Genomic DNA, 26004 nt, shown 5'->3' with positions numbered 1-26004 from the left:
TAGAACACCAATATTTATTCATTTATGTGAGAAAGTAATGCAGTTTAAAAATAATATATATTATTTGGAATATTTTAAATTTGTTTGGTTCACTATAAAATAAATGTATTATTTTACACTTTCTTATTTGGTTTGAGAAAAAAACGAATTCAATATAAAATATAGAGGTTAATCTTGGCGGCGGACGTTACGGGTTGCCGATAGTGGGCTAAGACAACGACTAACAATTGGCGGTGTGTGGCAATGAAGACAACTGATGAATGACTACGGCTGGCGGTGTTTGTGGCACGAGTGTTCCGCGACGGCGTGCAACACTTTACACAAAATAATATATTTTAAATTAGCCAAAATCCAGTAAATTTCAAATAAATTAAAATTGAACCAGAGAATGAATTTCAATTGCATTGTAATTTTGCAGACCATTTAAAACTTTCTTGATCAAACTCAATGATTTTTATTACCACTGCACATGGATTGCAAAACAATATGAGGCGTGATAAACATTATAAACATATTATGTACTAAAAAAGTATATATACAAGCAATATGAATAATAAAAGTATTTAAAAAAAGATAAATTCTATTATATTTCATAAATAAGGGTTAACTATTGATACAACTAAAAGAAGCATATAAAATTAACTTTGGAAAAACCGTAAATGACAATGAAAAACAACTACTCAAATCCAAAATAAATATAAAAAACTAATACATGAATTAAAAATATAAGGAATAGCCTGATATTAAATAATATGCTCTTACAGCGATAGTCCACCAAACATATCGATAGAACCTGATATTAAAAAATATTAATGAGTGAGTTTTGATTAATCAAACTAAACCAATAATCATTAATTATTAAAACATAAATGATACATTATTGAGCATGCAACATGAATAATAAAAAAGACATAAAAGTCAAAATTGTGATCAATCATTTAATAAATTCAAGTGATTAGAAAGGAGAGTAGAAAGAAGTAGAGATACAAAAGAGAGAGTAGGAAGAGAGTAAGCAGCTGTATGATAACTGTAGTTTTTGGGAGGGATAAAATAATTATTTCCTTTAGATTTTCTACACTTGGTTACAAGATAAATAACAAGGAAGGTCACCATATTAGAAAAGCCACAAAATCCTCACTCTAGAAAAAAAAATATAAATTACTAACTATAACTAATTCTAAAAGTAGAAAATATTAAAAATGGAAAATAATAGAAATAGAAGATTTCAAAAGTAAAATTCCTAAAAGTATGACATCCCCCTCCCCCAACCACCGCTGATCAAATTGGAGTATTGATATTTGTCATTCTCAACTTATAAGGAGCTCAAAAGTAGGTCTGGAAAACTCTTTGGTGAAGATATCTACTATTTGTTACTTTGTCAGAGTGAAAGACATGCAAATAGCTCCATAATTAGTCCTCTCTTTTATGAAGTGTCTATTAATCTTCACATGTTTTGTGCGATCATATTGCATTGGATTTTCTGCAATGCTTATCACAATTTTATTGTCACGGTATAACTTCATTGGCTTGTTTATCAGCCCTAATATCACACATACACCATTAGCCATAGCTCAATATTCAGCATGGGCACTACTCCTTGCCAACACATTATGTTTCTTACTTTGTTATGTGACTAGATTTTCCCAGACGTAATTATAGTATCCGGAGGTCTATCTCCTACCAACAATTGAGCCCACCTAATCTGCATCAGTATATGAGAATCTTGTTAACTGCTTCAAGGTATTTTTCATAGGACGAATGCATAAATTGACTTACCAAATTTACTTTGAAGGCGATATCTAGTGGTGTATGTGATAAGTATATCAATTTTCCTAGAAACTTTCAATATCCAGTTGTATTCACCAGATCACCTTTCTTCTAATCTCCTAGTTTTTGATTGAGGTCAATTAGAGTGTCCGCAAGCCTACAATCACTCATTCAAGTTTTCATTAGAAGATCAAGAACTTACTTCTGTCAGGAAATAGCTAGCATTTTCTTAGATTTAGAAACCTCAATGCCAAAGAAATATCTCAAAGATACTAAATCATATGTTTTAAAAACAGATGGAGGGAAGTCTTTAATCGGCTCATTTCATATACGTCATCCCCAGTGTGAATTATATCGTTCACATACACAATTAATATGGTTGTTTTCTTATCATTTGAATGTCTAAAGAACAATATATGATCTTCTTACTATTGAGTGTACTCCTAAAATTTAATAAATAATGTAAATTTCTCAAACCATGCTCGAAGTAACTTCTTCAACCTATATAAGAATTTTTTTAGTTTACACATATTTGCGCCGAACTTCTCACTAAACCCTGGAGGTGAATTTATATACAATTTTTCTTCTAAATACTCGTTAAAAATTATATTTATTATATTCAACTGTTGTAGGGGCCAGTCAAGATTAGTTGTAAGTGACAGAAGAACAATTTTGGAGCTTAGTTTTGTGACTGAGGTGAATGTCTCTAAGCAATCAATGTCATAGGTTTGAGTGATTCTATTGTCAATCAACCAAGCCTTGTATCGTTCTAGAGATTCATTAGAACTATAATTGACTGTAAACACACATTTGCATCCGACAATATTTTTTCCTCTAGGTAGAACAACCAATTTCCACGTACAAATTTTTTTCTAGAGCTTTCATGATATCATAGGTAACCCAAACCACAATAGAAAAAAAATATTATTACTAAAAACAAATAGACAACTATAACAGACACACTTCAGGGGAAAATGCAACAATATACACAAACAAACACAACTAAAGTGTATTCCAAAGGTGGTTGGGGTCAGCTAGGTGGGATGGAATGGAAAGGCTGGGGTGTTGGAGGGTGGTAGATTCAACAGGTAAAGTTTTCGGAAGGTGGATGAGGTACGGTAGGGCTTGTAGGCAGTTGAAACATCTACAAAATTGCAAAGGGAAGGCGTTGTGGGTTGTAATAGAGACGGTAGAGGGTTGGGACAACAAGTGCAGCGAAGCGGGAGGCCGAGACAGTTGCCGTGAAGGGGAAAACTAAAACAACAAGGACAACTGATATGGGGTGGATGGAAGGTTGTGGGCTGTCAGAAATATCAAGAGGGAGGGTTGGCTGTTGATTCTGAAGGACAATAAGGATTGTGGAAGGGAGAGCTGTAGGAAAGACAACAATGATGGTTGTCTTGGGCGGCTGCAACGAGGAAACAAGCTTGGCAGTCAAGCAAGGGGTGTAGGGCAGAGAGGGACGAGGATGCATACTCCATCTGGAACTAACTACAGTCGAAGTACCACTTGACTCTTGGAAGAAGGACATCACCTTAGATTAGCTACAGCTGGAGCACCACCTCCTTTAGTTACAGTCCTATAAGGGAGAAATTGGGATGTCGATGGCTGTCCTGAATAGAAACACAATAAAAACTCTCCTCTAAACCCTAATGCAATAAAATATAAGAAAGGATTAGAAAGGAATGAAAGGAAATAGTGGAACTTATTAAAAATTAGAAAGAAATAAAAAACGGGCTACTTGATTCAGCTTCGTTGTTCGCGTGAACCAACACATGTGCTGGGTTCAGTTTCTATAGCGGTAATTTAGCAGGGCTCGCAGAAACAGGGCTCCCAAGTAGTTTTTGCATCATTTCATCTCCTCGAAGATAACCTTCTTTCACTTAGGAACTTTTAGAGCATCATATACAGTGTTAGGAATCTCCATACAAGATAAATGTGTGGTAAATGCTCGGAAAATGTATGAGAGATTTTGGTATGACATATAATGAGACAATGGATGTTGGATACAAGATCCCATCCCATTACGAACAACAATGAGATGACTGAAATCATTAGATTTAGGATTAAGGCTAGATTCATGTTCATTATTAGAAGACTCAAAATTCAAAAGATGAAGTGAACTGATCATGAGGTAAATGCTCAGTGAGGATATTACCTGGAGGACTCATGGATTCTAGGCAATGCAGATGATTCTTAGACTATTTCTTTTGAGTTGTCATTTATTACGAGTAGAATATGTCAAATGGTACTAATGTCACAGTTTTTCTTTTTCTATTTGTTATTTGTTAATTGTTATAGTATTATGAACATGATAAAATGACACTGTAGAAATATATGAATCATTTTCAATATCTAATAAACACGACCCACTTACTCCTGATAAAATATAGTTTGGAGTTTTAGGCTAAATAATCAAGTTTGAGGAGATATTATTTTGCGAGTCTTTGGTTTGAAGAAAGTCCTAAAAAATAGTAGTCAAATCTTTATTTGTCCCTCTCCCCTTGAACATGAGTTGAAAAAAAAGATTGTAACACAAAAAGGCTGACATCCATAGAAACAATTTTTTCTTAGAAATACGATCAAAATACTTATACCCTTTTGGATGAGATCATAACCAACAAACATATTTTATGGCTCAAGGTTCAAGTTTTTCTTGATTATGAATATAAATGGGAACAAATGCACTACACTCAAATATCATTAAAAGCTAAAAAAGACATGCAAAAATTGATTTATTAGGTATATTTTATGAAAAAGAAATGTATTTCAAAGTTTAAAATTTTATTGGGTGTTCTATTATTGGGGAATATAATAGTAAGAATGATTTTACCCCAAAGATTTGTTGGCACCTGATTTGTAAATAACAATGCCCAGACTGCTTCAAATAATTGTATGTTTTGTCCTTCAAATAAGTGTATGTTTTTTCTTTCATAAACTATTCTTTTTTCAAAAGAAGTTGACCAAAAATATTTTTGAAATACTCTCGGTCATTATCATTTCGTAATATTTGAATAGTTTTTTGAAATTGTGTTTGTACATAGTGTAAAAGGTTTTTAAAGTTTTTTTAACTTCAAAATTTTCTTGCAATAAATACACACATCTTAATACTGTGTGATCATTAGTAAATGTAACAAATTATTTTTTTCCGAGTGTGTAAGATGTTTACGAGGACTCTAGATATCAATATGAATCAGGGTAAAAATGTGTAGTTGTTTTGTAAATTTGGTGAGGAATAAACTTACGTTGATGTTTGACAAACTGACAAAGTTCACATTGGAATGATGACAATTTTTTATTTGAAATAAACTCAAAAATAAAAATTTCAAATATTGAAAACTAAGATGATCTAACATATAACATCATAACATAATATCACTGCCTTTGGAAACAAAACTAAAATTTGAATGAGTACTTTCACATTGTCTATGCACATCAAGTTCATCTTCAATATAAAATTGTTCATTTTTTTCCTTAACACTGTTAATCATCCTCTTAGTGTTCGCTATCTGAAACTCGAAGCATGAAGAGTGGAAATTGACTTAAGACTGATGATCATAAATAATTTTGCTAATGAATACTAAAGTACAAGATAATTTGGGAACTTGGAGCATATCATGAAGGGTAAGGTGAGTTTGATAGTTTCTATCTTGACAATTACGGAGAGAGAATCATCAACAATTCTGACTCTGTTAGTGACTGCACAAGGTCTATTAGATGAGAGTAATTTAGAACAATGTGATGAGTTGTGCCGGAATCAAATATTCAAGAATGAATAACATTAAATTTAACTCCTAATAATGCAGTGACTCGAGAGTTATCCTTATATACCGAACAACAAGATGGAGTCAGTAACAATTTTGGATATTGAAACAATTTGTGTAGATGCTCTAATTTCTCCTTCGTGAAAGGTATTACATCCGAGTTGATAGAAGACTTTTGAGTTTCATCGACAGTGGCTTGATACTTGATAGACCCAACCTACACATTTAGATTTTAGTTTTCAATTTGTGAGTTAACTATGAAGTTTTTAACATATCTCTTTCGTATATCATAATTTTTTTGCAATGCTTACACCATTATCGGTAGGGCATATTGGTTTTGGAATTAATGGAACCAATAAAAACGATAGATTTTTTTTGGGCACCGGTCATCTCCGACTTGTATGAAATCATCAAAGGAGAGAAGAAGTCGAGCTCGAAAAATCAAGTCAATTTCGATCGTGAGTTATTTTGGTGCTTAAAGTTGAGTAGAGGAGAATTTGGGAGTTCTAGCGGAGAAGAAGCTGAAGGGGTTGAAATCGACCGAGTATTTGATGATCTTATTTTCGATTCAGTTTGATTCTCTGGTTTACGCACTTAGGAAAATAAGCCTTCTGTGAAAACTAAAGTGGGAATGGAAAGAAATCACCCCTTTCCCTCAAATTATAAATTTCAATTGTGTTGAAGAACAAGAAGAAACTTGAGGTGGTGGAGAAAGTCCCCGCTAGAAGAAGCGTGTCAAAGGAGGGTGACAAGAAACTAAAATCCTCTAATTCGTGGTAGGTTTAGAACCCTCAACGACACAATCGTGAGGAAGCAACGTCGTTAAAATGAAGCATAGCCAAGTCCCTCGAATGCCGCAAAATCAGGTGACGTCGGCTCCCTGAACGCCACGATCTAACCGCTACCTTGTCAGCTGGCTCTAATTGCAACTGTAGCACGATGGTCTTTGAACGCCTCTATCCACTCTTTGCCTTCTTCACGAGCTCTAATCACGACTGTCTCGTGAGGGGTCTCTAAATGCCACGATCCAGCCATTGCCTTCCTAGCTAGCTATAATCAAGACTATATCGTGAGGGGTCGGTCATGAAGACTATGGTATTGGGCTAACTAGGGAGGGCGAGGAGTCACACAATATAACCCGCAAACGATGTCAACGAGATTAGGTCATCGTTTCTAAGTCAATGATTGGCTCTAATACCATTCAGTTTTTTGGATGGGAAAATAATCATTTATTTTCAATTTTTTAATCTCAATTACAAAAATAAATACAGAGGAAGACCCTCGCATAAGGAAAATCATAAAATCTTCATGTTAAAAAAAGGAAAATAGAACTACCAATAATAGTTAATTAAAAAAAATAAAATAAAAGATAACAAATGATAAAATTCTTAAAATTTTGATATTAACTATTTTAGCAGCTTTAGTAAATACTATAAATCGAGATTTATTACATTTTGCCAATAATATTTTTTAGTAAATTGGAGAATTATGGTGAAGTGATGAGAAATTGAGAATAATTATTCTGAATTTAAAATTGTCATTTTTTATGAGTACTACTTCACTCTAGGGGAAAAGGTTTCACTGACGTTGAGGTTCTCGGCCGAACGAGGAAGAAGACTTGAGGAAGTTCCGGTGGCTTACATGGGTAACTCGGCAGTTGTTGGTCGAGTGCGAGGAGGGAAGTTAGTGGGTATAGTTTCAGGAGGAAGGGGACTCAATTGGGAAGATTTGACAGCTGCGAGGAAAAGCATACAAGGAGAAGAAGGGAGGTTTGGCGGCTGTTACAGGAGATGTGCAATGCTCTAGCCTCCGGTCTCCTTCAATGGAGAAATAGGCGGTGCGGAAGTCAGTGACGAGTGCGGCAGATCACAGCAGATGGGCGATATGGAAGGCGGCGAGGAGAAGCGGGAAGAGAATGAAACTGGCGAATAGGAGAGACTGAGGGCCGTTTGGGGCAAGCTTATAAGTGCGGCGGTGTTTTGAAAACGCCTCCTAAATGTTTGATTCACACGTCTGAACAGATTATTAGAAAAAGACGTTTTCTAAATTCCATTAGACGCAGATCATGGGGTTATACCCGCGATCCACGTTCGGCCGCAGCTACCATCGCTCCTTTTACGTCTCTACCCCTCTTGCTCCAAAATTCAGCAGCCGAATGCCTCCGTCGTTGTCCGTCGCGGAAAGCCAGTGGAACTCCTTCGCTCTCCGTCGCCGAAAGCCAGGCGGCCCTGGTAATGCTTATTCTTGATATGACTTTCTCAATACGAAGCATTCCTTCTCTTCCGCATTCCATTTTCTTCTTCGACATTCTCGTTCGGATCTTCCCCCTTTTTATTTTATTTTTCCTTTTTCGTTGTCGCTAAGCATATCAAAACAAGTTTTTGAATGTTAGATCCTAGCATTTTTTTTTTATCGGATCTTCTCGACTGGATTTTGAAGATCTTCTCGATCAGATTTTTTTTTGTGGCTAAGCCTATTGCAACAAGCCTTGAGCATATTGATTTCGAAGAGCTTCTTGCCATCTTGCCTTGATGATTTCTTGCCTCGCTATGTGAGGAATCTTTCTAATCTTCGTCATAGGCAATTGTCCCCAAATTTATTTTTTTTGTGTAACTGGAATCCAGAAATTAAGGTCACTTCCATAACTAAATGTGTTTAATGTTAAGAATGATAATAAAATATATAGTTGGGGAGTTTTAACATGTGAGAGAGTTGCGCAAATTACAAATACATTTTCTGGAAAATGTGAAGGATGCTACAGTGGCTCGCACTGCAAAATTATTTTTGTTTTGATGATATTTTTCTTTTTTTCAGTACTCTGAAATGCAATAATGTTGCAAATGGTATTCTCTTCCTCTACAATGCAATGTTAAATGATTTGATCCAGTCATATGGGGATCATACCATAGATAATACTTAACCTTGGAAACAAATCTCTTGTGCTGTTGATGTGTGTAATCCAATGGGGAGTCAATTGGATGTCTATAGGGGCTTTGCTGAACCTACAAAAAATTGGATTAAAAGGATCCTTTTAGGAGATTTCTTTCTTTACAGCTATTCAAACTATTACCTGTATTGGAATGACTTTGGCTTCTGCTGTCTTATTAGAAGCAGGGGTTCATTGGAATCACTCTTTGGCTACCAAAATGGTTGCTTGTCTTGTGGAATTGAAGCAGCTGCATGCTTTCTATTGGTTTACAATGGCTACCAAAATGTTGTAATAATTGTTGCTCAACCATATTTCCACAAATTTACAAAAATCCTTGTTGAATCCCTTTACATGAAAAAAATCAATTATGCATATTGGTATGAAAGTTGAACTGATGCCAAAGATTATGGAAGGTGTTCTTTGGTTGTACACGTGAATCAATTATAAAGCATTATGTTGAGGAGAAACTTACATATACTCCATACATTTCTCTTTAATGCAAATTTGTTATAAAGCATGTATATTTGAAATGCGTCTTTATGGTGGAAGAAGCATAGCTTATTCGGTTGTTATGGGTTCCCTAATTACAGATTTTGTTATTTGTGGGGACATGTAAATTTGCATTAAAGAGAATATGTGTTTGTACTTTGTGTTATTTGTGAGGACATGTAAATTTGTTAACTAATTAAATTTAAATTAATTTATTTTATAATGGGTGTAAAATGTAAATTATTTATTAGAATTTATGTTACAAAGAATTTTAAAAAAAAATTGAAAATTAAAATTTATAATACAAAAATCTGCAAATCAGCTGTTCTCTAAAAGCACAAACCAAACAGTTAAACAACTTATCCAAAACGGGGGCAGAATGGTCATTTATCCAGAATCATCTGTTTTCCAAACGCACAAACCAAACAATCAACCAGCTTATCCAGATCAGCTGCTCATCAGCAGATTATCAGGATAAGCTGCTTATAAGCATAAGCTGCAGCTGCCCTAAACAGACCGTGAAGCGTTCGCGAGTGGTTTGTGCGAAACAGATGTTCGAATTGAGCAGTTCGCATGAATCTGATTTGTCTATTACAGCTGGGGCTTTGAACAAATCAATTCTGAACATCACACAAAAAAAAAAAAAAAAAAAAAAAAAAAAACTGGATAGAATTTGAAATCTCTGACCTAAATGAATGTAGTTCTCTTGTCATGTTGACTGGCTCCTTTTTAGCTTGAAGGCTACTTTGTAGCTTATGGAGCTAAAGAGCTTGTCCAAGTCGTGTTATTCCAATAAACAGTGTGAGTAAAAGCTGCAGGAGCCATCCCAGTGAAAGACGTAGATTATTGAAGGTTGCAAAATGACCACAACATGGCAGATTCCCTTGACTTGAAGAAGAAAGGCTTTAAGAGGCCTATCACTATCAGGAACAAAATTGATTAGTCACGATGTTATACAACCCCAGCTGAACCTAAGGCATTATCTGCTAGGATACCTTGCCCTCTGAACACTTGTGTTGGTCAATGCCATCCTGAAAGTTCATATTTCAAATATTTATTTATTTCTTTGGCATGATAAGGAATGATTTGTTTTCATCATTTCATGTTTCAATTTATACATTTCTCATTTACCTTATAATTACATTATAATTTACTTTCCATTTTTTTCCTTAGTTGTTTACTTGCTTTATGATAGTTGTGAATAATCTCCTATTGTTGTCTTTATTGGAATTGTCAATATTTTTCTCCCTTCTTATGCAATATTGCTCTCCAGAATGATCCTTGGGAAGTTACCTGATGGCCATTATAAGCTGGCCAGAGAGGCAATACTTGGTGCAGAACTGCCTGCTGTATACACTACTCGCGCAAACTGGAAGGGCCCAGCACCACGGGATCTTCTTACTGTTTTCTGCCGCCAGCACCAGCTATCAGAACCTCTTTTCTCTCTTAAAGCCCTAGACTGTACAGATACTTTTGTAGGGTCCTGTGAAGTTAAAAAAATTTCCAAATTATCAGGTTCGGTGAATGAAGTTAGTAAGGTAAATGGTGACAATCTTGATCCTCTCTGTCAAGAGTTGAGCAGTCCCACCAGTGCCTTCAAATGTGAACTAACGATATTGTCGAAGAGTCGGGATCCTGTGATTAAGTGTTCGTTTAATGATAGTCGCAGAAAAGAATGTGATGCAATTCAGAGTTCTGCCTTAAAGGTTCTTTCCTCTTTGAATAAGTTCTTCAAGCAACCTGACATGCCAATTGAAAAGTTTTTAGAGTTTGAGCATGGTCACAGCATTGTTGTATCCCAAAAATTTATTCAAGAACTTGTGAAATATCGATTTATATATGATATTGAAAGGGAAAAAAAAATTTCATTGTTGCATATATTTTCGAATCAGCATGAGACACAGTATGAGAACTGTATTAGTTGTAAAATTGATGGCCCAGATTCTGGCATTTTCCCATCTCCAGCTTCTTTAACTTGTATAAGTTATGTTGTTGTATTAAAGAAGAAAGATACAACTTTGAGGGAAGTTTTAGAAAGCAAAGATGTATTTGAGTTTGAGATAGGTACCGGTGCTGTGATTAGTGAACTTGAATCATGTGTTAGTCAGTTAACGGTTAATCAGTCTGCATGGTTTGTGGTGGAAGTGCCTTCGAGGGATTTGATCTTTTCTGCAGCTGTTCAGGCTGCCAAGCATCTTTCAGAAGTTATCTTTAGGTGAGTTATTTTTTTTTTTTTTGTTAATACTATTACAAAGTTATATACCATATTATAAAGAAGCTTTTTATGTTTTAATCATTTACGATCTCAGACAACTGTTTCTTGGAATACTCTGTAAAGTTATTGCATGTGACGGAACCTTTAGAGGACAGAATTGAGCAGGCTTTATTTAGTCCTCCTTTATCTAAACAGAGAGTTGAGTTTGCAGTGGGTTTTATCAATCAGTTGCATGCTACCAGCTTGGTATTTTTTTTCCACTCTGCTTTATTCTTGTGTTTTCCTTAATGATCAAAGGTCTGATTAATTCTTGTGCCATGAAGGTGGATTTTGGATGTGGATCAGGCAGCCTACTGGATTCTCTATTGGATCATACTACTAATTTAGAAAAGATAGTAGGTGTAGATATATCACTCAAAAGCCTTATTCGTGCTGCAAAGGTACAATCTGTAAACAGTTGATTATGCTTTATCTCAGTTTTTATATCATTTTATTATGTTTTTGGAGAATTTGTTGTAATGTTTTTTTATGTTATCCATGTTTTTTTTTGTGGACTTACCTTCATTGCTTTTCTTATTTGTATCTTCTTATATGGGAGAGCCTTAGCCCTGTTCTCAAAATGCCTTCACCATTTTTGCTTCTAAAATTTTATTCATGCATTTTGTGCTGTTTCAGATTTTACATTTGAAATTGAGTGCAAATCCTTCGAGGCAAAAAGGCATAAGATCTACTATACTATATGATGGATCAATTACCGACTTTGATTCTCGCTTGTGCGAGTTTGACATTGGTACTTGTTTAGAGGTATTTCTTGCTATCTCTGTTCCTAAAATAATTCATGTGTTGTGGAAACGTGATCTCACTTCAGCCTGCTGTTTATTCTTTATTGTCTTGAATTGTTGGACTCAGGAATTGATGAAATTTTACCAATTTATTGTATTTAAATTTAGGAATCAAGCTTAGCATAATTTGCATACTATGACAAATGGTTCTCAGCCTTCAGCACTGCGCATTGACACACCAACATAAGGTCATAGTGTGCGTTAAAATATAGAAGTTGCCATGGACATGATTTGTGTAAAATTTATGAAAGTCAAGCAATGCACTTTAAAGGTGTTGCCGATGTTTTTCATCAAAAGAATAACAAACACAATTCAGAATAAATGAATGAAATAATTGGCTTGTATGATTCTTTCTCTTAGGAAGTACATTGAAAACAAGATTGAAAATAAAAAGCTACAAGTCATTCTATTGTAATTTATTTTGCTCAAATAGAGAGTTTTTTTATAGAGCTACTGACTTTTGAATTGCACTTATCACCAGCACGACTTCCTTTGGCCTTGTCCATAAAAGGAAAGCCAAGTCTCTAAACCTAGTTGGATCCTTCAAAGGTTCAAGTAGTCAATTTTAAAGGAAAATGCTAATTGTCGAGATATGTATTTGTCTGAATTGGGAGAGTCATTCTGTTATTTTATCAATATTATCACAATTTAATATTTGTAGAAGGAATTCAAAATTTTTATTTTATTTTCCCATTATGAGGAAAATTTTATTTGTTATATTTTCTTTTGAGATCAATATAAGAAGTTTTATATAAAAATTGGTTTAAATGTAAAAGCTTAGAAAATTGAGAAAAATATAAAATGATCGTAGTGAGTCTACGACAACAATCTATGACGCTAAAATTATTCTTTTAGTGATTTTTACAATATATTAAATACTAAGAATCGTGAAAAATATATGTATAAATTAGACAAAGGTGTTGATATGACTTATATTCAAGTCATTAAAGATAGGTGTACTAAAGTTGTTACTTGTGTTCGTATAGGAGGATTGACCAAATATTTCCCTATTTCTGTTGGATTACACCAGGGATCGACTTTAAGCCATATCTTTTTACTTTAGTTTTGGATGCTCTTACTGGACATTTACAGAAGGATGTACCTTGGTGTATGCTTTTCACTAATGATATCCTTCTTGTGGATAAGACTAGAGAATGAGCTCAGGAAATACTTCAATTATGGAGGTCTACATTGGAGTCTAAAAGTCTTTGTTTGAGTCGAACTAAATTGAATACGTGGAATGAATTTTTAGTAGTGGCTATAGTGATAGAGTTATAACTATGGGGATCAAATTATTAAAAGGTGTGAATACTTTAGATATCTCGGATCTATTGTTCGATATCTCGGATCTATTGTTCAAAGTGATGGTGATATAGATGGAATGCTATTAGTAGAATTCAAGTTAGTTGGTTGAAGTGGAGGAATGCTCCAAGCCTATTGTGTGATAGAAATTACCGTTTAGACTGAAAGGAGAATTTTATAAGATGGCGGTGAGACCTGCAATGCTCTATGGCACAGAATGTTGGCCTTTAAAAGAGGAGCATAAAATTAAGTGTTGCTGAGATGAGAATGCTTAGGTGGATGAGTGAACTTACACTTAGAGACAAGATGCGTAATGAATATATTCGTGATAGGGTTTGTGTAGCTCCTATGGCGGACAATATTTGAGAGTTGTCTTAGATAGTTTGGTCATGTTAAACGTTTACTATCCGATGATATGGTTATGAGAGTAGATGTTTTAGATTCGACTTATGTTAAGAAAGACACATTTAGACTTAGAAAGACTTAGGCATATTGTATAAAAAATGATCTTAATTTTTTAGAATTAAAATTTTAATTTTTTAGAATTAAATGAAAATATGACATTCAATAGGACGCAATGGAGAAAAAGGATTCATGTAGCCAACCCCAATAAGTGGGATCGATGCTTGTTGTTGTTATTGTTGTTGTAGTATTTTCTTTTTTTCTTCTACCAATATATAAGCACAATTGTATTAGATTTTTATTCTATAAATGCCTTTACAATTCTAATATTATAAAGTTATTCTTTTGTTTCCTTTTTGTTTTCATTAGATTTTCTTCTGCATGCATAATCTTTTGTTTCTTCAATTTTTGTTTTCTTTTTTTTCTTATATTTATTGTTGTTTGTTATGGAGTTCTTTTGAAGGCAGTATAAGACGTCAGTTGGATCCTAAATTATCCGTGGTTTCACACCACCTAGGCAAGGGCTATGTAAAGAAAGAAAACTTGAGAACAAAGAAGAAAGGAAGAATGCTATGAGATTTTGTTGAGAATGAGTTTTTTTTTTTTTTTTACAGAGATATGTTTGCCCCTATACACTGAGGGAGCCTCCCTTATTTATAGGTTTAGGTTGACTTTGTATGTGCTACACAAATTATTATACAAGTAATAACAAAATGCATCTTTAAAATAACTGACTTCGTATGCTTGATGATGTGGTATGCACTTGACGAGTTGATGAAGTTGAGTTAACTTGCCTAGTTGGTTTGCCAAAGTGGCCTGTCGAGTTGGATTGCATTTGTAATATTATGGAATTGTGCAACTGTCTCTTATTCTTTTTTTCAGTCATGTATAGCGCTGCTTGTTCTAAGAGATGTAAATGTTGGACCCTTAGAAGTTTAAGTGGAGGGGATACGTTGTCAAGAAGATAAGACATGCATCTACATATGATATATTTAGTTATTATGGTGTTTGCCTTTTTGGACGAGTCATTAGAGGTAGAATATGACGCGGATGAAGATTATGAGCTTGGGGATGATAGTGATTTGGAGGATGTTGTAGTTTCGAGAATTGGGGTGCGCAGGCATACATGAAAGATGATGATTAGATGGAAGAAGATGAAGCTGACGACGAAGGGGGTGATGGAGATAATGGAGATAGTGATGATGATGAGGAGGATGATGGAAATGATGAGAATGATGAAATGGGAATACCTTTGTTCAACCTATAGCCAATGATGAACGTGAAAGAATGCAAGTGATTTTGGGCAGTGCTACAGTTGTTGCAGTAGCAATTACAAGCAGCAACTGCATGAGCAGTGATGCAGTTGTTGGTTGCACTAGCATTGTAGGTGTAGTTGCAAGCAATGACTTTTTAAGGGGTGCTGCTGTTGTTAACTTACCGGTTTAACTGTGAATCGATCATTCAACTTATTCGGTCTAAGCTCAAAACCGTTTTTGCAAAGAACTAGAAGTGGTTGAACCAGTGGACCGCTCTGATTTAAAAAAAAAAATTGGGCGGTTCAAATATTATTCAATTTTAGCCTTTTGATTTTCATCGGATGACCAGAAATAATATATTTAAATTAAAAATGAAATAATACTGTATTAAATTTTTTTTTATTTCAAAAACTAAAAAGATGCCTCAGAAGTGGAGGAATAGTACTTTGGTCTCCATTTTGAAGAATAAAGGGATGCACAAGAGTGTGCCAATGTGTCATACTTTAAAATTATGGGAGAGAGTTATTGGACATAGGTTAAGACGTATTAATAAGATTTCTCACAATCAATTTGGATTTATGGCCGGTAGGTCTACTATGGAAGATATATATTTATTGAGAGATTTGATGGAGAAATTAAGAGATAATTAGGAGTATCTACATATGATTTTTATTGATTTAGAAAAAGCTTACAATAATGTTCCAAGAGATATCCTATGGAGAGTTCTTGAGAAGAAAGGTGTTGATATGACCATATTCAAGTCATTAAAGATATGTATACAAGAATTGTTACTTGCGTTCGAACAGGAGGAGGATTGACCAAACATTTTCTTATTTTTGTTGGTTTACATCAGGGATCGGCTTTTAAGCCCATATCTTTTTGCTTTAGCTATGGATGGTTTTACTGGACACTTACAGTAGGATGTACCTTGGTGTATGCTTTTTGTTGATGATATTTTTCTCAAGGATAAGACGAGAGAAAAAGCTCAGGAAAAACTTGAATTATAGAGGTCAACCTTGGAGTCTAAAGGCTTTCGTTTGGTAGAATTAAAACTGAATACATGGAATTTATTTTTAGTAGTAGTAGCTCTAGTGACAGAAATGTAACTTTGGTGATCAAATTATTAAAAGGTGTGAATGCTTTAGATATCTCGGGTCTATTTCTCGAAGTGATGGTGATATTGATGGGGATGTTATTAGTAGAGTTCAAGTTGGTTGGTTGAAGTGGAGGAATGTTTGAGGTCTATTGTGTGGTAAAAAAGTACCGCTTAGACTAAAAGGAAAGTTTTATTAGATGGTGGTTAGACCTGCAATGCTATATGACGTCGAATGTTGGCCTTTAAAAGAGAAGCATTAAGCTAAGTTAAGTGTTGCCAAGATGAAAATGATTAGGTGAATGAGTGGCTTTATACTTAGAGACAAAATGCGAAATGAATATATCCGTGATTTGGTGTAGCGCCAGTGAAGGACAAAATTAGAGAGGGTCATCTTAGATGGTTTGATCACATTAAACGTCGACCATATCCGATTAGAAGAGTAGATGTTTTAGATTCAACTTATGTTAAGAAGGGCAGAGGTAGACTTAGGATGATTTGAGCATTTTGTATAAAAAATGGTCTTAATTTATTAGAATTAAATTAAAATATAATACTAAATAAGATGCAATGGAGAAAAAGGATTCATGTAGAGGACCCCACTTAGTGGGATAAAGGTTTTGTTGTTGTTGTTGAATATTGTTCAAAATATTCAAACTCAGTCTTAAATTAAAACATTATTTGTTGAATTGATAAAGATATTAATATCCATAAAAATATCATTGCTCGGTACCTCAACCAACCTCCTCTCAGCAATTGCCGCTTTCTGCTCGTTTTTTTTTGTTCTAACCTTTGCCTTCGTTTCAGCCTTGACTTTTTTCTCAGTCGCTCGAGCATCTACTTCCTTTGTCCGTTGGGGACGTCTGCATCGTCTGAGGCCGCCCATAGGTCCGTTGTCATACGACCAAAAACTCTCGTGAACAAGAACCTATTTTTGGTAGCAAACTCGGTGTACTGGGGAATTGAGAGCAGCTGACCCTCATTGTTGGCTCCTTCGACTCGGGAGTAGTCGGTGCCTTTCTTTTTCTGGAAAAGGTCACCAGAAGAAACTATCTAAACACCCCAACTCTCGGTAGACGAGGCTATAAAAAATGTGCGTTTCATGTGCTTGAATTTTTATCCAACAAGGCAAAATGGAATGAGTCGGTTGTCTTAAATTAAAAAATGTGTGCTTCATAACTATCCGACTCCATGCGAAACAAAAACATGTGATTGAACAAGGAAGACAACCAAAGAATATCTTTTCGCTAACAAAAAACAATGTAGGTTACAATCGCTGCCACAGATTTTGGTTTGATTTGTACAAGGATGACTTCATATCGATTAAGAATGGCATGAAGTTTATGGCACAAGGGCAGTCACAACCCATATCGAAATTGATCTTGATAGACTACCAAGTCGTTTCCATATCTTCCCCGATCGCTCTCATCCGTACGGGCGACCCTCAATTTGATGGCCGTGTAAAAAATGAAGGTCTCTTCAATAAAGACGACATCCGATGGGGACAAAATAGAACGAGAAACAGAAAGCGGACGAAGAAATTAGAAAGAAAAAGACGGAGGGGTGCTTAGGAACTCCGAAACGCTATTTGCAAAATTCAAGAAAATTTCTTGTCAACACAAAAATCAAGATTTGCAAAAACAAAATATTATTTATTCTAAAAACATGATTGCATATGGAACTTAGTCTGACACGAGGCATTTTACATGGTGGTTCTCGGCTGCCTCAGCCAAGACTAAACTTCTCCTAACCAACCTCTTATATGATGTTTGACCATCGAGTTTGAAACGATTCTCCCGGTCAGCCTCAGAGTGAACCCTCTGAACAAGCACATCTTCCTGGAGTTCTACAATCTCTTGGCGAAGACTTGCTAGTTCCGCGTTTCTCCTCTAACTCGACTCGTAGGTCTTCATCTTGTCGGGCCAGAACCTCCTAAAATTCTTCCATGCGGTATGATAAGGTCTCAGGAGACATCCAACGTTTTAGAAGTTTCGCCTCGGGCTACTTCAGGGTTGTCAGGTGATTGACAACATCCTCCCTGCTAGCAGGCGGTGCCGGGGGAGCTGGGCCTATCCTCAAAGATGGATTTTTGCTACCGCCACTGACCATTGATTGATCGACACAAGGGTCCTCTTCTACAAAAAAAACAAGCCGTAAGGATAGCAAGCCAACCTAATGGAGAATGAAAAATGAAGAGAAATATTTACTGAGAATCCGATTTACCTCAGACCAGGTGGTTTCACCCGTGTCGGAGGAGGGAAAGTCATTGACCGACCTCTTCTCACCAGTTAGAGGGTCGCTTCCGCCAAATCCATGCATCTCGGTCGGAGGAGAGATATTTGCGACTCTTGGCTGAATTTATGCCTTGTCGGGGATCTTCATTGACCGTTTGATCGACGAATCACCCCACTCTTTCACAGTGTTGGGTGGGATCTTCGCCAGATTGTCGCAAATCGAATTAGACAATTCCTCTACCCCCACTCGTTCAGTTGTTTTCGGCTTCTTGGCTACTCGTCCTCTGGACGACAGAATCTAATCCCAAGGGCCGCCAACGTTATAACTTTGTCGACGGGTTTTAGCGTTCAACCAGACACTTTTTCTATGGCAAAGCTGCAAATATCAAGATAAGACAGAGAAGAGAAATAGGCTCAGGATGATGAAGTGATCCCCCTTTGCGTTTTATATATAAGGGTCGTGGGCACAGAAATCCAGAGAGTATCTATCGCATTAAACTATGACTAAAAATGTTTTATTTATTGCATTTTAAAATTTTATTATTCTTATCGCAGTCGTTGTCATTGTCAAAGAGCAAGAAAATTAAAGAACTTAATATGTATACTCAAAAATAACCTGCATAAATCTCGAAGCAGTCTGACGGTCCAAATCAAATGCTAATAATAATGAAGTCAACCGACCAAGAGAACTATAGCCGACTGGTCGTCCTAAGTTCGGTTGACCAAAAAACCTAAGCGGCCAAATTGCAGATAGCCCTATGAACATTACATTCTCCCAACACCCCCTTTGAAAAATACCAATAGACTGACCAACAGGCCTCGAGCCGACCGACCATCGAACTTAGAGCCGACCAGCACCAGTAGAGCCAACCGGGCACCAGTTGAACCTACTGGCTCAGGGACCTAAAGGTTGAAGGATCCATAAATTTTAAAAGACGCCTATAACGGTTATTGATAGGAAAGGACAATGATATTCTATAACCCCCTCATAAAAGCAGGGGCATGTGTGCAATTTTATACTTTATGTCTCTTTATCTTCTATAAATAGGAGGTCCAGTGCATGTAAAAGGGCTTTTGGCTCTTTGACCTAGACCCACACGTTAAAGGGAAACCACTCTCATTTCCTTCTTGTAATCTCTATTTAGATATATAAAACGGGTCACAGAGCTTGGGAATGCCACACTTCGCCCCTATAGGACAAGCCTGTGTGTGCTCTTTTATTTTCTTTGCCTTGCTCTATTTCTCTCCTCCCCGTTCCCTATCACTCCGATCCTTGGGCATACCGTACAAGACAAATCTGGATTAAACATGTATGATGCATATTATTTAATAAAAATGTTACACTTAATTATTATATGCAATAAAAATCCATCAAAGTTGCTGTTTTAGTTTCATCTTTCATTTTTGTAAGATATTTAAGTTTCAATTTTAATTTAGAAACATAATAATATGAGTTATTATAATGAATCCAAGCAGCATGCAGCATGGTTGTAAGGACGTTAAGTGATATTTTCTGCAAGCTAAATGCTTGTATTTTCTTCTATTTTTTTCCCCTTCTCTCTCTACCTTATAATAAATTTACTTTTATCGTCGAATGACTGCTTATTTATTTCGTATTTTTTTTTCATTTCCTTTGTTTTCACCTTTCCCATAATAAGTGGGCTGCTTTGGAGAAAAATTGTTGCGCATTTTTAAGTAGTTAACCTTGGCACCATGTAAGGTCAAAGAAGCGAGATGACCTTGAACGCCATTCTTTTTCACAACTGGAATTCTCATGCTCTATTTCTGCTGCATTTTTAGTGTTGTGTGGATCTTTGATTCTCATTCAAAGAATATTGATTGCATGCTGCGTCAACTTTATATTTATTTTATCTAACAATCATAAGAATCAAACAATGCAGGTCATTGAGCACATGGAAGAGGATCAAGCTTGTTTGTTTGGTGACGTAGTTCTAAGCCTTTTCTGCCCATCAGTGCTTATTGTCTCCACACCCAACTATGAATATAACCCAATTCTACAGAGATCCTCAATGCCAAGCGGGGAGGATTCAGAAGACAAATCCACATCCAGTAAGTTTCGGAATCTTGATCACAAGTTCGAGTGGACAAGACATCAATTTCAGCACTGGGCCAACGATCTTGCAGCGAAACACCATTATAGTGTTGAGTTTAGTGGTGTTGGGGGCTCGGCTGATGTTGAACCAGGCTTCGCATCTCAAATTGCGGTTTTCAAAAGAACTTCAAATCTATTAGAGAAGCAATGCTTGAGAACTGAGCTTTCTGTGCCCTATAAAGTCATTTGGGAATGGAATGCTGATTCTGCTTCTCTTTGAGATTCTGATAGGCTTTATGCTAATTACTAAATGTGGCAAACAACAAACAATTTTTTAGATTATCTAGCTTAGAATACCGGCTCCCTTATTTGAAGAGTCATACATATTTTCTCTCATCAATGAATCCCCTTTAGAAGTTTTATTTTGATAATTAATTGATTCCCTAGTATATTCTGAGGAAATTGTTTCGGTCAACTATCATTACGAATGATTATTATTTTGACCTTATGGTTGTCTACTGAAAATGCTCCTTGTTTGGTTATGGTATCTGGCATTTTAGTTGGATCTTCTCAAAGTTAGGTAGGATAAGGGTTGCTGCTCCTATGAACCAAACTGTTAGGTATGACTCATATACTATAAATGGGACTGATGCTGGAGCGGAGCGGAGCCCACAAACGGAGTGTGGTGGAAGTATCTGTCCAATCGGGGGAGTTTCATTATATGGGTTGGGGATGCGGGGGACAAGATTCTGCGGTTTGATACAAAGGTAATTTAAGTAATTACATATTGTACTATAGGGTTATATATATGTTATGTTTGTAACTCTGGGTAAGTGAGATTCTGAGATTATGAATATTGTATTATGTACTTTTTTCTGAATACTAAAAAGCAAGTCGCCGTTTTGCTCCCGAGGATGTAGGCATTTTTGTCGAACCTCGTAAATCTTTGCATGTTCTTCTGAATTTATGTCGATTCCTATGTTTCTTCGCTCTAATTTCTCAACAAGTGGTATCAGAGAAAGGTTCTAAGGCAAGGAAGAAAAATTTCGGCGGCGTAGGAATAAAGAAGATTTTGACAAAGGAGATTTGGTGACTAGGGCAGAAAAATTCGGTGAATTTTGGGGCTTCAACGATTAGTCGAAGAACTTTGGTGGTTCGTGACAGATTTTTAGAGCACGTAGCGAGGAGTTTGCGAAGGGCGCGAATCGCGCAGGAGGACCAGTTTGCGAAGGCAAAGCCGAAGGCATTCGCTGGAGGTTGGCGGACGGAGGCGGGAAGGATTCTTTGTGGGAGGTTGCCACCAATGTAGGAGTTTGTGAAGGCGAAGCCGAAGGTGGCTCGCTGAAGGAGAATCAACGAATCTTCCATCTTCCACCAGAGGGAATATTCCCTCTAAAACGCGGGAGGAGCTCGCTGCACGCGGGAATTCACAGGATTTTCGCGCGGGAGTTTCGTGCTGACGCAGACATTTGTGCGGGAGGCATTTGCGGGATTCAGTTTGGAAGCTGCGCAGAGGAGCAGTTCGCACGGCGGCGTGAATCGTTGAATCGCGCTAGAGCCGAAAAAGGAATGCAGGCTTTTCTGGAAATCGGAGGCGGAGCTTTTCTGGAAGGAAAGCGAAAGTGAAGCTTTTCTGGAAGGTGGAGCTTTTCTAGGGGAAAGCGGAGGCAGAGCTTTTTCTTAAGAAGGAAAGCTGAGTTTTCTGGAAGGAAAAATGAGCTTTTCTGGAAAGCGGAGGCTGAGCTTTTCGGGAAAGAAAAGGGAGTTTTTCTTGGAAATTTAAGGAAAAAGATTTCTGAGAAAGTTTAATGAAGGAAAATTTAATTAAGAGAAAGTCATTTTTATGGGAAACTTAATTAAGGGAATCTTAATTAAGGGAAAATCATTTTTTTGGGAAACTTAATTAATGAAATTTTAATTAAAGGATTACTTAAAAAGATTTGTGGCAGGATCAAATTGAGTAAAATTTATCGCTCAAGCAATTTGGAAATTCAGCAGAGGAATTTGCAAAGGAGTTCGTTGCAGGATCAATTTCAAATGACAATTTCTGGTACAAAATTTGAGGTGGTGAAGTTCGATGGAACTGATAACTTCGGATTGTGGAAAACAAGAGTGAAAGATTTGTTGACTCAACAGAGAATCTTGAAAGCTTTGTGGATAACAAAATCAGATGTCATAGAGGATGAAGATTGGGAAGAATTGCAACAAAGAGGAAAATTAACTGCAAGTAATATCTATAAATTGTTGGAGAGTACAGTTATAGGTGAAGTTCCATTTGTTTGATCATGCGATGAAAATGCAACAGATATGTTGACCAAGCCAGGTATTATCAACAAGTACTTGCATCGCTTGAACTTGTTAAATGTTTGTAATTGTCAGACGGCCTGATGACCTAACCCACATTGGTCCATAAAAAAAAAAAAACTCCATGATATATTTCTCCTAAGGGACTGGATATTCGCCAAAGTGAAGATTTGTTAGGTATGGCTCATATACCATAAATGGGACAGATGTTGGAGCGGAGCGGAACCAACGAACGGAGTGGAGCGGAATGATCTGTCCAATGGGGGGAGTTTCATTATGTGGGTTGGGGGTGCGGGGGCAACACCCGCTGTTTGGTACATGAGTAATTTAAATAATTACATATTGTACTATAGGATTATATATTTGAATATTGTATTATGTACTCTTTTTTTAATATTGAAAAATAAGTCGTCGCTCTGTTCCCGAGGATGTAGGCATCTTTGTCGAACCTCGTAAATTTCTGTGTGTTCTTTTGTATTTTTGTTGATTCCTATTTTTCTTTGCCCTAATTTCTCAACACAAACTAAATCAAAGTCCACTAGTTTTGGGTTTACGCCAAATTACTCAACCTAAATGATAAAAAGAAAAGAAAACTAAAGAAAAAACCTAGAAAATATATATCTAAGAATTGGCAAAGACAAATTGGTGTTAGTTGATGAGATCTATGTGTTTCCACCTATGGCCACACTTTGGAAATTATTCTTTTTTCTTTACCATGATGCATGTCTCATTAAATATTAAGAGGTAGATAATAAAATAAAATAATAACTTTACAAATTTGTAGGAATATATGTAAAAAATTCCTGTTTTATGTACCGTCCATAGCAAAATGTGAATACACACATCATGTAAGAATCGTACCAGCTCTCTTGAACCAAAACCATCACTTCTGCCCTTCACGTGAACCCTCCTCTTTGCCTTTGAAATCTCACGATTTTTCTCGCTGAAATGCTCGCGGGACAACCCGCCTTTCTCAACTATGACGACTATTTCTCGCACACTCTCAACTGTCTTTGCATGCCAACTCCTCTGCTCCCTCTTCTCCTGATTTAGGGGAGTCAAAAGCTAGGGTATCGCATGATTTACAACCACCGAGCCTTCCCTAGCAGCCTCTGAAGCCGCAAATTACTCCTACGACTAACAGTAGTTGCATCCCTCTCATACGGTTCTCTTCGATCGAGCCAACGACAAAGAACCTCTGACGGCTTTCTACCTCCCTTTCCACTCCATCGATGACCTCTTTTTCCACATCCTTGATTAAACAAATTGGTGAGTCATCGCCTTTTCTTCCCTATCCTTTATTTCATATGGGATCTACTTTGATGTAGCAGATTAGGCTTATTATTCTTTAATTATTTATTATCATTGATAAGAGTATGATTAATTAAAATTGTTGAGATTTGAAATAGACTAACTCAATTTTATTAATAGGATAGGGTTATTTAAACTCATTTATAATAGGGATAAAAATGGAAAGCTATAAAAATATAATAAAATAATTAGGAAAAAAAATAAAATAGAATAGAGCAAAGGGGGAAATATATATAAGGGAATAAAATCAAATAATAAGTAATAACAGTGTTATAGTCTAATACTCACATCAAGTTAAAACATAGATGTCAGTCATATTCGAGTTGGACTTAAAATCATTAAACAAAATACAAGCCAGATTTTTGTTGAGAATGTCCACTAGCTGACTACTTAAGGGTATATATATATGGAATGTAAATCTCCTCGAATTAGATCTTTTCATTAATGAAGTGTCCGTCGATCTCCACGAGTTTGGTGCGATCATGCTAAACTGAGTTGTGAGCAATGCCGATTGCAGCCTTATTATCACAGAATAACTGCAGTAGGACAAAAGTTGGCATACGACTTCACAGATTCCCAAAAACATGAATCGAAATTCAGCTTCAACACTGCTTCAGACAGCCACAGACTATTTGTTGCTTTTCAACATGATAAGATTTCCCATACAAATGAGCAATACACTGAGATAAAATGTTAATGATTAACAACAATAGATCGAGATGTATGGTGGGAAAAAAATAAACCCAGTCTGGTGCACCTTTTAAGTAGTGGAGAATCCGGTGAATAGCTTGGAGGTGGTGCTCGTAGGGATCATGCTTGAATTGACTCACTATTCCAACTGCATTGCATATGTCAGGGCAAGTATGAGTCAGGTAGATGAATTTTCCCACAATACGCTGGTAATGAGTTTGACTGATAGATACAATACTAGGAATGTCAAATAATTTTTCATTAGAATCCATAGAAACAATAATAGTTTATTACAAAAGAAAATTATTCTTTGTCAAGAGATCAATCATATATTTGCGCTGAGACAGACAAATTCTTCGAGTGCACCAAGCCACTTCCATGCCTAAGAAGTACTAGAGGGATCCCAAATCCTTCATTTTGAAGGACAATACAAGAATGTCTTTTAAGGAATCCAATGTTGGAAGATTGCTACCTGTAAGAACAATATCGTCAACATAGACAATGAAGATAGCTACTTGGCCATTCGAGGAGTGTCGGTAGAAGAGTATGATTCGATTGAGCCTTAGTAATGGCCCGCGATCACCGTTGTGAACTTACCGAACCATGCCTTTGGGGATTGCTTTAGCCCATAAATCGTCTTTTGTAGCTTGCACACTTATCCTCTAGAGGCAGTATAATCAAAACCTGGAGGGAGAGACATGTGTACCTCTTATGTTAGCTCACCATTCAATAAAACATTCTTAACATTAAGTTGAAATAAAGGTCAATACATATTCACTGCAAGTGACAACAGGACCTGAATTGTGTTTAATTTAGCCACTGCAGCAAATTTCTCATCGTAGTCAACTTCGTAGGTATGTGAGTAACCTTTAGCGACCAAGCTTGTCTTGTTGCGTTTAAAGGATCCACTAGAATTGAATCTGGTGCTGAAAATCCATCGGCACCCTACAACTTTCTTACCCCAAAGAAAGTCCACAATGTCCCATGTATGGTTCAACTAAAGGGCTTTCATCTCCTCCATTACTATTGTTTTCTAGGCTGGAATAGCTAGAGCAACCTCAATAGTAGCAGTGATCTAATAGTTCGTCAGGGCAGTAGCAAATGATATATGAGTCAGTGATAAACTGTGGAAAGACACATATTTTACCATAAAATAGGAGCATGTTTGATTGCGTAATGAGGTAGTGGGCTCTTAAGTAGGAGCAATGGGATAGGTGCACCAGGTGTAGTGTTGACCTCACTTTTGGTTGAGGTCTAGAAAACTTCTTTAGTAGCCTAGGTCTAGCCATAGGACTTTCCTATTGACTAGTCTTAGAAAATTAGAAGAGGTACCCCACCATTAGAAATTCAAAA

General features: G+C 36.3%; 1 protein-coding gene and 1 long non-coding RNA gene across 2 annotated transcripts in view; both read left to right on the top strand.

Moving 5' to 3' along the window:
- The window catches only part of LOC110025826 (small RNA 2'-O-methyltransferase), a 42529-nt gene extending 21548 nt beyond the window's left edge, over nt 1–20981 (top strand). The window contains 5 exon segments of the mRNA XM_020726491.1: nt 10223–11126; nt 11225–11410; nt 11488–11604; nt 11840–11968; nt 20195–20981. Of these exon segments, the coding sequence (XP_020582150.1) occupies nt 10223–11126; nt 11225–11410; nt 11488–11604; nt 11840–11968; nt 20195–20626 (1768 nt within the window). The 3' untranslated portion in view covers nt 20627–20981.
- A 2399-nt stretch (nt 20982–23380) lies between these two features.
- The window catches only part of LOC110025825, a 14971-nt gene continuing 12347 nt past the window's right edge, over nt 23381–26004 (top strand). The window contains exon 1 of the long non-coding RNA XR_002294154.1: nt 23381–23919. This is a non-coding gene — a long non-coding RNA (uncharacterized LOC110025825). The remainder of the gene's footprint in view (nt 23920–26004) is intronic.

The sequence above is a fragment of the Phalaenopsis equestris genome, unplaced genomic scaffold, assembly GCF_001263595.1.
Source record: "Phalaenopsis equestris unplaced genomic scaffold, ASM126359v1 Scaffold000333, whole genome shotgun sequence".
Lineage (NCBI taxonomy): Eukaryota > Viridiplantae > Streptophyta > Magnoliopsida > Asparagales > Orchidaceae > Phalaenopsis > Phalaenopsis equestris.
This window is presented reverse-complemented; position numbering and strand designations above follow the sequence as displayed.